At 45.5% G+C, this 16412-nt stretch overlaps 1 protein-coding gene across 3 annotated transcripts in view; it reads right to left on the bottom strand.

Annotated features, from left to right (window-relative positions):
* The window catches only part of MED13 (mediator complex subunit 13), an 87202-nt gene that overhangs the window by 12447 nt on the left and 58343 nt on the right, over nt 1–16412 (bottom strand). For all 3 annotated transcript variants that reach the window (XM_075195307.1, XM_075195306.1, XM_075195308.1), the window contains 3 exons: nt 6739–6928; nt 5966–6398; nt 4546–4765 (listed from right to left, as the gene is read on the bottom strand). In XM_075195307.1, coding sequence (XP_075051408.1) covers nt 4546–4765; nt 5966–6398; nt 6739–6928 — 843 coding nt within the window. The remainder of the gene's footprint in view (nt 1–4545; nt 4766–5965; nt 6399–6738; nt 6929–16412) is intronic.

Below are 16412 nucleotides of genomic sequence, written 5' to 3'. Positions count from 1 at the left end.
GCGCTGCTCATTTTGCTAACCTCATCCCCATCTCCCCCCTCTCCTCTCCCCCTTTCTCCTGTGCCCTCTGGAATTCCAGATCCGTCCGCAACAAGCTGACTGCTATCCACGACCTCTTTCTATCCAACTTCTTTAACCTTCTTGCCGTTACTGAAACCTGGCTCTCCGATTCTGACACTACTTTCCCCGCTGCCCTCTCCTATGGTGGCCTCCCCTTCACCCACTCCGCCAAGCCTGGTGCCCACCCAGGCGGTGGAGTAGGCCTCCTCCTCTCCTCCACCTATACTTTTCGTGTCATTCCCTCTGAACCCTCCCTCTCCTTCTCCTCCTCCTTTGAAGCCCACTCCATCCGCCTCTTCTACCCCATCCACCCCCGCATCACTGTCATCTACCGCCCCCCTGGCCCCACCTCCCTCTTTGACAACTTTGCTAGCTGGCTTCCTCACCACCTCTCCTCCGACCTCCCCTCGATCATTCTCGGTGACTTTAACTTCCCCATCGACCCTGCTTCCAGCAAACTGCTCACCCACTCTCTTCCTCCCTTGGTCTCACCCAATGGACCTCCTCCTCTACCCACTGCCTTGGTCACTCCCTTGATCTTGTCTTCTCCTACCTATGTAGTCTCTCCGACTTCTCCATCTCTCCCTTTCCTCTATCCGACCACCATCTCCTCTCCTCTTCTCCTGCTCCCCTCCCCCTGCCCAAACCTACTCTGTCCATACGCAACCTCGACGCTCTTGACCCTGCCTCTCTGTCCTCCTCTCTCCATACCCTCCTTTCTCCCCTTTCCTCCCAGGCCTGCCCCAACCAGGCGGTCTCCCTCTACAATCACACCCTCACCTCCGCTCTGGACGCGGTCGCCCCTGCCCACTCCGTCCACCCCCGCTGCTCCAAACCCCAACCCTGGCCCTCCAAATTTACCCGCTTCCTCCAAAAATGCTCCCGTACCGCCCAACGTCACTGGAGAAAATCCCGCTCCCTGGCTGACTTCCTCCACTTTCATCCTACAGCTCTGCCCTCTCACTCGCTAAACAATCTTTCTTTAAATCCCTCATCTCTTCCCAGTACTCCAACCCCCGCTGCCTCTTCGCCACCTTCAGCACTCTTAACTTCGCCAAAACTGAGCTCATAGTTTTTCCTCCCTCTCATACCTCATCCCCCTCTGACCTCTCCATCACTGTCGACAACACCTCTATCTCCCCTGTCCCCCAACTTCGCTGCCTTGGTGTCATCCTGGACTCCTCTCTCTCCTTTGGCCCCCACATCCTCCTCTCTCTTGCTAAATCCTGCCGCTTCCAGCTGCGTAACATTGCTCGCATCCGGCCTTTCCCTTCCCGAGATGCCACCAAATGCCTTATCCACTCTCTGATCATCTCCCGGCTGGACTACTGCAACCTCCTCACTGGCCTCCCCCACTCATCTCGCTCCCCTTTGATCTGTTCTTAACGCTGCCGCTAGGCTTATTTTCCTTTCTCACTGCTCCTCTTCTGTCTCCCCCTTCTACCTAGCCCTTCACTAGCTCCCATTCCCCTTCAGAATCCTTTTTAAGCTCCTCACACTCACCTACAAGGCCCTCGCCAACTCCACTGCGCCCTACATCTCCACCCTCCTCTCTATTCATGCTCCATCCCGCCCTCTCCGTTCTGCCTCTGATCGTCGCCCTTATAACCTCCTCCTCCCACGCGCGTATCCAAGACTTCGCCCGCGCTGCCCCCCTCCACTGGAACAAGCTCCCTCCCTCCCTCCATCAGAACTTCCCCTAATCTGTCCAGTTTCAAACGGGCCCTAAAAACCCACCTTTTTCTTAAAGCTTTTCAGTCTCCCACCTAACTTCCTACCTTATCTTCTGCCTCCGTCTCCCTACTATCTCCCCTGCGTCTCTCTGTCTGTCCACCCCTCCCCTTAGATTGTACGCTCCTCTGAGCAGGGCCATCTTTCCTCCTGTTTCCACTACTTCTAACTCTGCTCTCCAGCTACTTAGCCCTCCCCCTCGAGGGTCCTCCATCCCCGCCCCCTCCTCCCCCGTCGTTTGCGGATCCTCCCTCCCCCATCCCCGCCCTCTCTAGCTGTGCATTGAGCTTACTGAGTTACTGTGCTTACTGTTTACTGTACTGTGCTGTCTCCCATTGTGTTGTAATTCGTTTGTCCCTGTACGGCGCTACGGACACCTTGTGGCGCCTTATAAATAAAAATTAATAATAACAACAACAACAACAACACTATCTTTTCAACCAACTTTAAAACCCTTTGATGCATTGCTACTGGAGGGAACAGATAAATTAGCTGGAATTTCCTCGGGACAGTCATGGCATCTACCAGAAATGCTCCACAGTTCAATAGAAAGGTCAGCATGTAACCAACTGCTTGACCTCACTTTTTGATTATCTGTATAAACACTTCCGGGTGAAGTGACTACTGTCTGTAGGGCATTTCTGTTGAGAAAATCTGCAACCCAGTTCAACCCCCATTGTTGTGAAGACCACTGGTGTTGCTGGAATATTCACTGCTGCCCAGTACATTTTTTGGGGTGTTTCTTTCATTGCCAGGATGATTCTGGTACCACTGGGTTGTCTGACTGGCTCTTTATAGCCTTTTCTCGTAAGATAGGTTGTGCTCTTACTAGAGCGTTTAAAACCACTCAGCTCCAGAACATTAATTAAGAGCTCCAACGTCTTCCCCTCATCCCTCCCTCTCCTGATCCAAACAGTGAATGCATGATCTCTGTTGAGATTAGTCTCCTTGTGGTAGCTGACTAAGACTGAATGGTCTCTCCTGCAGAGCTGGCCATTGTGTGTTTCCTCAAGTAAGACTTGGTGAAAAAAGTACCTAGGCGGAGCTTTCAGAATATCCACGATATAGCTTCAGTCAATGACTTTTCACCAAGGCATCTGATGCAGAACTGGACCACTGACATTTGAAGAGAATAAGGTGGGCTCTGGCTCTGACCATAGGTGTACCTTTGCTGGCAGAGTGCCCATCATATGCTGATTGTTTTGTCAGAATATTTGGACACTGGTCATTTCGCAGACTTCACCCTCTGTGCTGTCCCTCACGTAGTGTAGAGTAGTGTCCTCTGGGTCTTCCTGAAAGATGAAAGGAACGAAATCCAGGACTTCTAGACTTCAGAGCATTTAATAGGGAGAAAAAAAACTCTTTCCACCTGTGACATAACTAATAATTTCACCCAGTTCAGGACCAAACAGTACAAACATTGCCCGCAAATGGAGAGCAACTCGAACACAGCTCAGACTCTGCGTTAGTGTCCCAAACTTTTTTGGAGTGCCCTAACTACGGAAGCCGAAATTCAGGCCCCAACAAGTCCTGCATCAAGCGCAGCCCCAGCAGCAGTATATATTGATTTTCAAATGGTTTCACATTTCCTATTAAAACCATATTTTAGTACTACATTGAGAATAGGAATTGTTGTGGTTTTTGATAAAATGTACTATAGAAGCATCCACCTTAGGTGCAAACTACCATTTGTCCATATCCTGCCCGGGAAAGGGATAGAAAGATTGCAGTCTGCAGGAGACCTTGAATCTTGTATCTAGTTTGGTTAAAGAGTCTCACAAAGCAAATCATCCAGCTGAGGAGAAGGAAAAGATTGTTTCTTTTGAACAGTGATAAATCTGGAGAAACTGGCTGCTCACTGTTTTGGATGTTAAGGGTCCATTACACAGCCCGCACCAAGTGTTCTACTCCTTGTTTTCAACAGGAGTCAACATCCATATGTAAGGAGTCTTATGTGTGCACCAGTCAGTGACCGAAGGCCAATACTGTTCTCTTCCTTATTTGCTGGGAGTTTTAGTGTTAACCACTGCGAGGTCCATGGTCACTACCTGTGGCTGGCGGTAGTGACTGGGTCCCCCTTCTGGAGGTTTGATACTGTGCACTAAGCTGCCTGCCAGCTGCTGTTACCACGGCAGCAGCAGAAGAGAGAGATTAACTAGAGTAAAACAAATGAAATAAATTAAATCTGTTATCTTAATGCTGCCAAAAGCAGCACCATAGGAAAAAAAGTTCCCTGCATCTAAGGGACTATGAAAAATATGGTGTTCTACAGGCTGGGGGATATAGAGGGGGAGGAGCTCAGACTTCTGCAAGATTTTCTTATAGTACAAAAAGCTGCTGCCTGCACCTCTATACCCCATGGTTAGAGTGTCCCCCAATTGGATGTATGAGAAATAAGATCAGTTGAGAGCCTTTAATAAAAGTTTGCAACAGAACATAAAGACCAAGCACTATAGTTAAATACTGAATATATCACAATGTACCCAGGCAGAAAATAGCAGTAGAAAAATTAATAAAAAAATAGCACAATTATACATTAGGTTTTAGGAGCACTGACGTTTTCCAGGTTCATGGCTTACAAACATTTTTGTTTAGATTTTTTTTTTTTATTCGTGATAAAACTTTGATATTGCGCTACTTATTAAAATAAATAGTAACTGTAATAGTACATTTAGTTTCAGTTTGACAATGTCTACTGTTGCAGACAAAGGGCACTGGATGCCAAAGTGATAAGATAAATAAAATAACCAATACCTGTACAGAAACTGTATTTCTGAGGTGTGGTGGGAGAATGTGCAACATTTCCAGGAAACAGCGGAGAAGTCCCAAAGTCCACACACTAGATGAATTTGAGCTCTCATCTTTGTTTTCATAAGTAAAGGGATCAACAATGTAAACCACCATAGCTGGAGGATACGTAATAGCGTGAGATTCGCCATCAGTTGGAACTCCAACTTTATCCCGATCCATGGTGCTGAGAAAGAAGAACCAACATTACAAAACTGCCTCACATCTATGTACTTCAAAAACATAGAATTCAGAATGTACATTTAGATGGATTCTAAGTATATATTGATCTATAATTTGTATTTAATTAGCAAATAAAAGAAAAACAGCTATTTCTCTAGCATCAACCCAGCCAAAAAAAAGTATTCTGCTGAAAATGAACAGTTACAAAGAAAAGTAAAAATATGTATATAAAAAAAAAAAATAAGAGTCAAAACCCCCCACTATGGGCCCAAATCATTAAGGAGCTTAAACAGCGATTTTGTGCAGACAATCTGCAAAATTTGTCTGTGCATGTCCAGAACCGGCTCATACACCACAGAACGCAGCAACATTCAATTCATCTTCGAGTGCAAATGACACTTACTACAGCCTACGATTTCAGGGAGGGAATGGGAGTGTGAAAGGGGTGCTTACCAGTTGTCAATGTACAGTAAGGATGTGCCAATTTAGAGTGCACGCAGCAGCATTTGACTCAAGCTCTGGGCATCTCAAAAGTAATAAAGGTCTATACTAAGTGTTAATTACTAGTGATGATGGTTGTGTATGCATGCTATTACATGTGCTTGCAATCAGGAGCAACTGTAAAAAATTTATTTTATTTTTGAGAGACGTTCATAATATAATAAATGTATTTCATGGAAAAACAAAAACTTTTTTTTGTTTTACCATATAGTTATATTTTTAAAAAGGTGACATTAACGCAATAGTTTTTTCTTCCGTGTGTTTTGTGATTTTATATGCCACATATGTATTGGATGTATCTTGCAGTGTCTTGTCTAGTAGAGCAAACCTACACCCGCATTCCTCACCACTCGTATCTTTACATACATAATTTGGGCATACTTCTATCCGATTTACACGTGTTTAAAAAATTATATATATATATATATATATATATAATTTTTTTATAAAAAAAAACAAAAAAAAAACACACTAACATTAAACTCAGTATGCATGCCTTAATGAATCAGGCACTAACAGCCCATGGAGACATTATGACGATGTGGAGACTGAAATCTTTGTTCATTTTTCCCCTCGAGTCCCATAGAGGTGTGAGGAAACATAGCCGTAATAGCCAGCATCGCGTCAAATCAAATCTCCCCGTAAGTGTTCAATGGTTAAAAACAAAAAAAAGCGAATGAGGCTTACAATGCACAAGTCTCACCTCTCAGTCACCTCTGATGCCGCAGCTGCAGCAGCAGCGGCCTGTTCACTTGACATTCCAGTGGTTTGCTGGAGGCTCTGTTGCTGCTGCCCTGCTTGATTGTTCTGGACAGAATTGACTTGCGCTGGGATTGCATTAGCAGTGTTGTTTATGCTACCGTAGGGGGGAAAGCTGGTAGTTTTGTTTCCTGGTAAGGCAGTCGCCACGTTTGTAGGAGCAGAGAGACCTGGTGCAGTTGCAGATGGCAGCGCAATGCTTGGAGTTGCTGTTGATGAGTTGGTGGTTGGAGCAGAGGCCATAGAGGAAGGAGTGCTAGGATTACCAGTGTTTGCTGCTGATAGAGGTTGAGTGGAAGCACCTTGGCTAACAGGGGGTGCAAGGTTGGGTTGGCAAAGTAAAGAACTGTCCAGTGGTTGAGAAGCAAGATATGGACCTAAAAACAAACAAAAACGTAAATTTGAGGGGAGGGGGAGAGGGGCGATTTATATAAAATTAACAGAACAAACACAATATAAAAAAGGTGTCTTATGGCCAATTTTAAAACAAGTTGTTTGTTACTATGTTAAAGTGATACTATGCTTCCAATCTACAAAAATCTATATATTTTCACAGATTCTAGCAACACAAAAAAAAAAACTTTGCCATTTAAAAAGACTCCATTTCAATGGGAAGGTAGAGTTTCTGTAAATGTTATTTAACTGGCAAAAACACACATGCTTGTAGGTTTCAGTGCACTAGATACAATGTGAAAAAAAGTGAAATAAAAAAAATACCTAGTTCATATTTGCACACTTGTGCATATAGTCGCAGTTTAGAAAATGCTTCATTGTTGGCATTTGTTGCTTGGGAAAACCACTCTGCGACAGATTTTTCGGAAACTTTCTTTGCTGCAGTTGTACCAACTCGCATGATTCCATCTGTTAGTTGTTTGGAAATTGCTCGATGCTGCCCAAGTCTACAAGACTAAACACAAACGTAGGGTTACTGAAATACAAAATAACTTAAAAATGCTGAAAATATAAATGCACAATGAGACATATTTTCTACAAAACAAAATCCATTTCATCTGAAGCATATTGAGCCACACAGATTGTGAGTTTAGCTTTTCCATCAAAAAAATTATGGTGCATAAATTGAGAACAACAAAACCATTAAATACATTTATATCGGTGAGTGTGTGTGTGGTGGGCGGGGGTGGCTGGCATCTTAGTAATAACTTAAAAATACATTTAATAAAAAATTAAATCAAAGAAAGACTCCTATCTAGAACAACATCAGTAGGCATTTTAAACAAGTGTAACAAAAAAGTTTGACAAAGCACGAAAGAGCTGGGAGCCGCAACATCCCATCACTCTCATGGGCAATTAATTCTGGCGTACATGAATGGCAATTCAATGCATACTACCCAACTCTTTTTTGAAAGTAACTGCTCAGACAAGCATTTGATACTGATAAAATAATGGCATAATTGGAGGTTCAAAAATGACTCAAATTAAAACTAGAGAAAGCTAGTGCTCAACCCCTCCAACACTTTTGGCCATGTCCACGTACATGGCCAGAAGTATGTGGACATCCAAACATCAATATGTGCTTGGTGAATATCTTATTCCAAAAATATGGACATTAATGTGAAGTTGGTCCTCCCTTTGCTGCTATAATGGTCTCCCGATTTAAGTGGAAAACATTTTCAGAAGATGTTGAAACATGGCTGTGGATATTCTCATCGATTCAGCCAAAAGAATTTTAGTAAGGTCAGTCACCGATGTTGGTGATGAGGCCTGGCTCGCAGTCAGCATTTCAATTCATCCCAAAGGTGCTCAATGTGGTTGAAATCAGGGCTGTGTGCAGGCCAAACAAGTACTTCCACACCAAACTCGGGGAAACTATTTTTTTGATGGATCTCTTTGTGCATGGGGAGCATTGATATGCTGAAACAGGAAAGGGCCCCCAAGTCAAACCATAATATTCTGCCCCGGAACATTGCTTCTCAACAAAATTTTACAGTTGGCAAGACGCATCCAGATAGGGGAATGCTTCTTGACAGCCAAACTCAGATTTGACTGCAGGAACGCCAAATGCTGAAGTGCGATATGTTACTCCATAGAACACGTTTCCACTGCACCAGAGTCCAATGGTGGTGTGTTTTACACCACTCCAGTTGATGTTTGGCTTGGTGATCTTAGGCTTATGTGCGGCTGCTGGGTCGTGGAAATGTAATACATTAAACTCCCAACGAATAGTCCTTGTGCGGATGTTGCTTTCACAGGCTGTTTGGAACTCTGTAATGAGTGCTGCAACATAGGACATACAATTTTTACACTATGTACTTCAGCACTCGGTGGTCCCGTTCTGTGAGCTTGTGCGACATACCACTTTGCGGCTGTGCTGTTGCTCCTAGATGTTTACACTTTACAATAACAGCACTTACAGTTGACCAGGGAATCTCTAGCAGAGCAGAAATTTGATGAACTGACTTTTTGGAAAAAGAGGATTTATATACTTACGTTAAATCCGTTTCTCTGATTCCGTCTGGGGGACACTGCTTACCATGGGTTGTGGAGGGGAGCTTGGGAGTTGGCACCTTACTAGTTAACTTTTAGTACTGCCGACAGACCCCTCCCCTCTACAATCCCCCTGCCCCCTCTTGTTCAGTTAATTAAAAAGCACAAGGAAAAGGCCAGTCAAACAAGAGCACACAGAAGAAAAGCAGAAGGGAGGGATCGCAGTGTCCCCCAGACGGAATCAGAGAAACGGATTTAACGTAAGTACATAAATCCTCTTTTCTCTTTCATCCAGTCTGGGGGACACTGCTTACCATGGGGACGTTCTAAAGCAGCCCCCTAAGGGTGGGACTACTCTGAAAGCCCCGCTCGTAAAGCACTACGAGCGAAATTTGCATCCGCAGAGGCAAATATATTAAACTGGTAAAATTTCGTAAAGGTGTGGACAGAGGACCAGGTGGCTGCCCTGCAAAGTTGATCTGCAGAAGCACCATTTCTCGCTGCCCATGATGCCCCTACTGATCTGGTGGAATGGGCCGCAAATCTCTCTGGCACCGGACGGTTAGCCTTTATGTAAGCTTGCTTAATGGTAGCCGTAATCCATCTTGCTATGGACTGTTTTGAGGCTGGCCAGCCTCTCTTATTGGCATCATACAGAACAAACAAGGAATCAGTACGCCTCACTTGAGAAGTTCTTTTGACATAAATGCGGAGAGCCCTAACTACATCTAACTTTTCCATAGACTCTGAATCCGAAATGGAAGAGGGAGAAAAGACCGGAACTACGATTTCCTGGTTCAGGTGGAAAGCCGAAACTACCTTAGGAACAAAGGAAGGGAGGGTTCTTAACACCGCTCTGTCTTCGTGGAAAACTAGGTATAGATCCCTGCAAGACAGAGCACCTAATTCTGAAACCCTACACGCAGATGCAATTGCCAGAAGAAAGAGGACCTTCCAGGTCAACCACTTCAAATCAGTCACAAGTAAAGGCTCAAAGGGAGGCCCTTTAAGCATATCCAGAACAAGGTTAAGATCCCACGGTGCTGTAGGCGCAACATAGGGAAGCTGAATATGTAAGACTCCCTGAAGGAAAGTCCTAATGTCTGGCAAATCCGCTAATTTCAGATAAAAAAAAAAGACTGAAAGTGCCGAAACCTGAACCTTTAGGGAACCAAAGCTAAGCCCTGCTTCCAGGCCATCTTGAGGAAAAGCCAATAAACGAGGGAGACAAAATGAGGATGTGTGACATGTCCTATTTTCACACCATCTGATATACTCTTTCCAAATTCGGTGATTGATGCAAGCCAGAAAGCCAGTCTCGGCTCGTATCTTAGTGTTCACCACGCTGGAGGAAAAACCTCTAGCCCTCCAGAGGCTGGCTTCCGTTAAACTGAGCTGAGGTAAATTCTGGTAACGGAAGGGACCTTGCATAAGAAGGTCGTCTCGAGATGCAAGACGAACCCCCGGTCCTTCTGCCATTGAGAGTATGTCCGCGTACCAGACTCGGCGCGGCCATGAGGGAGCAATTAGAATTATTGGCAGACCTCCCTGTTTTACTCTTTTGAGCACCCGAGTAAGCATGGGAATCGGAGGGAACAGGTATCCCAACCTAAAGTCCCATAACATCGTCATTACGTTCACTGCCACCGCTAAGGGGTCTCTTGCCCTTGCGCAAAACCTGTAAACCTTTCTGTTGTGTCTGGAGGCCATGAGATCTATATCCGGAAGACCCCACTTCTGAGCCAGAGACTGGAACACTTCCGGATGGAGTGACCACTCCCCTGGCATCATCTGATGTCGACTTAGGAAGTCGGCCTCCCAATTTTTTATTCCTAGAATGAATACTGCCGATATTACAGGAACATATTGTTCTGCCCAAATTAAGATTTGAGTTGCAATCTTCATTGCAGCTACACTCCTGGTTCCTCCCTGTCTGTTGACATATGCCACAGCCGTGGCATTGTCAGACTGAACCCTGACAGGGTGGCCCTGAAGGAGGGCCTGGCCTCCCCTGAGGGCCAAAAGAATAGCCTTCAATTCCAGCACGTTTATCGATAGGGCCGATTCCTGAACCGACCAAAGGCCATGGAGCCGGAGGTGTAGGATTACCGCCCCCAACTCTTCAGGCTGGCGTCTGTCGTGGCTATGATCCATGACCACGGAGAGAAGGATCTGCCCACTGTCATGTGATCCTGAATCAGCCACCACTGGAGTGATTCTCTCGTCCTAGGGGATAGAGAGATCCTCTGAAGATCTAAGCGTAGGTGGGATCCTGACCATTTCGTTAACAGATCCCACTGAAAACATCGAGAATGAGCCCGACCAAAGGGAATTGTCTCGAAGGAGCCCACCATCTTTCCCAGCAGCCACATGCACAGGGGCTGGGAGAAGACAAGACCTGGGCTGTTATGCTTTGGATTGAACCAATCTTCTCGACAGGCAGGAACTTTTTGCAGGCTGGTGTCCATGATGAGGCCTAGGAAAACCATGTGTTGACACGGGACCATCTGGGATTTCTTTAAATTGATCAGCCATCCGTGGTCCTCGAGAACCGCCAAGGTAAGGGACAAGTGATGACGTAAGCAATTCTCTGAGGAGAACTTGATGAGCAGGTCGTCCAGATAAGGTACGACCTGAACTCCCAGAAGGTAAAGGCGCGCTGCCATCACTGACATGACCTTTGTGAAAACCCTCGGCGCTGTTGAGAGGCAGAATGGGAGGGCCCGAAACTGATCGTGGGAGGATCCCACTGTGAATCTGAGGGACTGATGGTCGCTCCAAATAGGAACGTGGAGGTATGCGTCTTATGTCTATGGACGCCATAAACTGATCTTTCTCCAAGCCGTTTATCACCGACCTCAGGGATTCCATCCGAAATCTGTCCACCCTTAAGTGTACATTGAGGCCCTTTAGGTTTAAGATGGGTCGGAAGGAGCCGTCCGGCTTCTTGACAAGGAACAGGTTTGAATAAAACCCCTGTCCCTCTTGGTAGTCTGGGACCCTGCAGATAACTCTTTGCGAAAGAAGAGAGGCGACACAATCCTGTATTGCTTGTCTTCTTGTTGGATCTCGGGGTAGTGGGGTTACAAAGAACCGGTGTGGTACGGGACCCAGCAGGTCTATTCTGTACACCCTTGATATAATGCCCCGAATCCAAGAGTCTTGGGAGGACGCTGCCCACTGTTCCTGAAACAAAGACAGACGTCCCCCCACTGGCGCCACCTCCGGCAGAGTAGAGTGGTCGTCAGGACGCAGGTTTCTCCTGGTTCTTGGAGGCCTGGCGCCTAGCCGTAAACGAGGATCTCCCCCTAGAAGAGGAGCCTCGAGCATTAGGCTGTCTACTTCTAAAGGACTGTCCTCTAGACAAGGAGGTCCCCCGAAAGGGCTGACGAAAGGAGCTGACCCGAGGGTTTCGGCTCCTGCCAGGGAATACCGGCAAGGAAGTGCTTTTGCCCCCCGTTGCCTGAGAGATCAAGGTATCTAATTCCGGACCGAACAAACCTGCTGCTGAAAAAGTAATGGTTTCAACGGGCTTTTTTGATTCCGCATCTCCTTCCCAGGATTTCAGCCAAAGCGTCCTTCTAGCTGAAATAGATGCCGCCTGAATAGAAGAGAAGACGGCCACTGTGTTCTGGGCCGCCTCATAAAGGTACCCTGATGCCTCTTTCAAATGTAAAGCCAGGGGGAGCAACTCAGAGTCCTGTAAGGCCTCTGCCAGCTGGTCTGCCCATGCTTCCATGGCTCTAGCAACCCAAGCTGAAGCAAATGTGGGTCTAAAACAAGAACCCGCAGCCGCGAATATAGATTTCAGCTGGGATTCAACTTTGCGGTCATTGGCATCCTGAAGGGACGCTGAACCAGGAGCTGGAAGTAAGGTGTGTTTTGCCAATCGGGCTATAGGAATATCCACCTTGGGAATACTCTCCCAGCGAACCACATCTTCCTCCTGCAAAGGATACAGGGAAGAGAACCTTCTGGGAACAGAGAAACTTTTTCAGGTTGTTTCCATGCTCCTTCTGCAATATCCCTAAGTTCTACAGAAGGAGGAAAACAGCAAGCCTTCCTTTTGGCCTTTTTAAAGAGATTTCTATCTCTAGGGGTAGGATCCTCCGGTTCTGGGAGGTCCAACGCCTGTCTAACCGCTAAAACCAAATCGTTAATAAATTGGCTTTTAGGATTTTCTTCCTGTTCCAAGGGTTGAACCTGGTCAGGATCGGAATAAATTTCCCCCTCATCCTCAGAACACTCCTCAGAGTCTGAAAGGACCATAAGGGGATTTACAGACCTAGGCCTCTTTCTTTTAGTAGGCGGGATGTTTGGGTAATCAAGCAACTGGTTACGCTTATCCAAACCCCCGTATAAATGCTGTAGACCAAGCCGGTTCTGTGGAGACAGGGGCTGTAATGAGGAAGATCCTGGTATAGACGTTCCAATAGACCCTGAGGAAGCCGGGAGGCCTAAATGTGTGCTAGTATTATTAGCCACGGAAGTTGCCACAGTAGATAGCAACTGATTAGATTGAAAAACTATCTGTGCTAGGGAGGAAACCGACTGTCAGGGAGGCCACCCAGGCCGGCTCCTCCGTCAGTGGGACTGAAATCTGCTGGGTTTGCGCAGGGGTGACCCCTGCTTCGCATACAGAGCAGAGCGCCAAAGGGTCCTTCTGCCCACAAGGTAATTTTACATGACATTTTGAACATGTGAAATATTTTGCTATAGGGCCCTTTCCCTTATCTGTCATCTTTATAAAGGAAGGCACACCAAACACACAGACTTAATTGTTAAATTTAGCTGGGGAGAGGGAGAGAGAGAGAGAGAGAGAGAGAAATGTATGGAGAGAACAGAGTGAATAACAAGTAACCAACTAATCTTTTCATAAAAGTTGTACTTGTCTAAATATTATATCGTGTTTAAAAATTTACAAGTAGGGAGACTATAATGTAAACCCTTAATAGCCCAGTTTGTGCACAACAAAACGGATTATGTGTTTAAATAAATCAGATACTTAGCCCATAGGCCACAAAGGGGAGAAGTCCAACAGCAGTGTCCTGTGCCTGCTCCCTCAGCTCTGTTCACTCTTCCCGGGCTTCTCTTGGCGCCAGAAGGCTGGGAAAGACCATCTCTCTCTGGAAGTAGGTGGGAACTCTATGCTTTAGCTCTCCCCCCCTTCAGTAGTGCTGTCTCTGCAGCGGAACATGATTTATAAAAAAAAAATTCTTCTTCTAATGGTGGCAGTAGTGGAGACCTCTAAGAGTGAGGTCTCCGCAGCGAAAGATACCTTGATGCCCCCTCCTATGTATGAGGGGGGATCTTAGTATAGCCCCTTTCCTCCTCTCTCCGTAGCGCCGACTGACCCAATCCAAGATGGTCGCCGGCATCTTAAGTATTCGATAACCGGCGCTCTATGCCTGTAATGGCAGCGCCGGTTATCAGGGAGGCTGGAGGAGTGACAGCGGTCCGTGAGACGGCCTGTCACTCCTAAATCAGGCACTCATCTACTTCCTTCTCTCCTGTCCCTGTCAGTGAGAGCCGCTGGCTCTCATCTGACAGGGGAATGCCTGCGCTGCACAGCTGTGAGTGTGTTCTCTATAGTAGAACACACTCCAGCGCTGCCACCTGTAATAAAAATGAGAATCAAATAAAAGAAATAAAAGTTTTTAAAATTTACTCTAAGTACTAAAAAACACTGCCCAACTCCTGGGCACCTAAAAAAAACTGAACAAGAGGGGGCAAGGGGATTGTAGAGGGGAGGGATCTGTCGGCAGTACTAAAAGTTAACTAGTTAGGTGCCAACTCCCAAGCTCCCCTCCACAACCCCATGGTAAGCAGTGTCCCCCAGACTGGATGAAAGAGAAAGTGACATTCTATGACAGTGCTACGATGAGACACTGAGCTCTTCAGCACAACCCATTCTACTGCTATTGTTTGACTATATGGAGACTGGTTTATTTTATGCATTTTATATTGGGGCTGAATCGAGCAAATACACTAAATAAGAAGGAGTGCCCATACACTTTTGGCCATGTAGTTTATCCTGAAGAGTCTTGAGTCTAGTAGCCTGTGACGAAAGGGGGGCTCATTGGACTGAGGACTTTTTCTTCATCACCTGTTTCTCAGTTTATTGTACTTTTTAATCCTTGGCCCAGTCTAAGTATATATACCAGAGCTTCAATGTATGGTGTTATTTCATGTTGGTTACATTTTACCCTTACTATAACCTGCAATATTGTATGTATTAGAAATATAAAAACCTATATATTGCCATATTGTGTAAAAATAGCAGGACAGCAGAAGCAATTTTGCTTGTGTTAATTAAGGCAATTACGATTTGTCTCAAATGTCCATTGTTATGTGTGGCTTAAATCTGACTTACTAACAATGTAATCAGAAAGATATCTGAGTGGCTGCTAAAATAGCTAGCGGGCAGCCAAAGATAATTATCTAGGTCAACAGGTAATCTGAGAGATAATTAGGCTACAACTTCCAGATTATGTGCAATGTGTCTCCGCGGTACTATACTGACTGGAATAGCATTGGAAAATTTATCAATATAAATGCTATTGTATCAAAATGCATCACAGGCTCAGATCATGTAATGCTGCAGATACAATGTGTCAAATATCTTAAAGTTTCACACAAGTGCAAGGGTCATTCCCCGATATACAGTCCTGGCCAAATGTTTTGAGAATGAGAAATATTTTTCGCAAAGTCTGCTGCCTTAGTTTTGATGATGGCAATTTACATATACTCCAGAATGTCATGAAGAGTGATCAGATCAATTACAATTAATTTCAAAGTCCCTCTTTGCCATGACCATGATGTTTTTTTTACCCCAAAAACAACATTTCCACTGTGAATCTTTCGTTAACACAAGTGAGAGTGTTGACGAGGACAAAGCTGAAGATCACTGTCATGCTGATTGAGTTAGAATAACAGATTGAAGCTTTAAAAAAGGAGAGTGATGCTTGAAATCATTGCTCTTCCTCTGTTAACCATGGTTATCTGAACAGAAACACTTGCAGTCATCATTGCTATGCACAAAAAGGGCTTCACATGCAAGGATATTGCAGCTAGTAAGATTACACCTAAATCAACCATTTATTGGTTCATCAAGAACTTCAAGGAGAGAGGGGTTCAATAGTTGTGAAGGCGGCTTCAAGGCGCACAAGAACGTCCAGCAAGTGCCAGGACAGTCTCCTAAAGTTGATTCAGCTGCGGGATCAGGGCACCACCAGTGCAGAGCTTGCTCAAAAATGGCAGCAGGCAGGCGTGAGTGCATTTGCACGGACAGTGAGTTGAAGACTTTTGGGGGATGGCCTGGTGGCAAGAAGGCCAGCAAAGAAGCCACTTCTCTCCAGAAAAACATCAAGGACAGATTGCTATTCTGCAAAAGGTACAGTGATTGGACTGCTGAGGACTGGGGTAAAGTCATTTTCTCTGATGAATCCCTTTTCACATTGTTTGGGGAAAATGGAAAAACCTTTGTCCGGAGAAAGGTGAGCGCTACCATCAGTCCTGTGTCATGCCTACAGTAAAGAATCCTGAGACCATTCATGTATGGGGTTGCTTCTCAGCCAAGGGAGTGGGCTCACTCACAATTTTGCTTAAGAACACAGCCATGAGTAAAGAATGGTATCAAAACATCCTCCCAACTTCTCCCAACCAGCCAAGAACAGTTAGGTGATGAACAATGCCTTTTCCAGCATGAATGAGCCATATGGCAAAAGTGATAATTAAGTAGCTCGGGGATCAAAACATCGAAATTTTGGGTCCATGGCCATGAAACTCCCCAGACCTTAATCCCATTGAGAACTTCTGGTCAATCCTTAAGAGGCGGGTGGACAAACAAAAACCCACAAATTTTGACAAACTCCAAGCATTGATTAGGCATGAATGGGCGGCCATCAGTCAATATGTGGCCCAGAAGCTGATTGACAACATGCCAG

This window comes from Mixophyes fleayi, chromosome 2 (assembly GCF_038048845.1).
Source record: "Mixophyes fleayi isolate aMixFle1 chromosome 2, aMixFle1.hap1, whole genome shotgun sequence".
Taxonomy (NCBI): domain Eukaryota; kingdom Metazoa; phylum Chordata; class Amphibia; order Anura; family Limnodynastidae; genus Mixophyes; species Mixophyes fleayi.
This window is presented reverse-complemented; position numbering and strand designations above follow the sequence as displayed.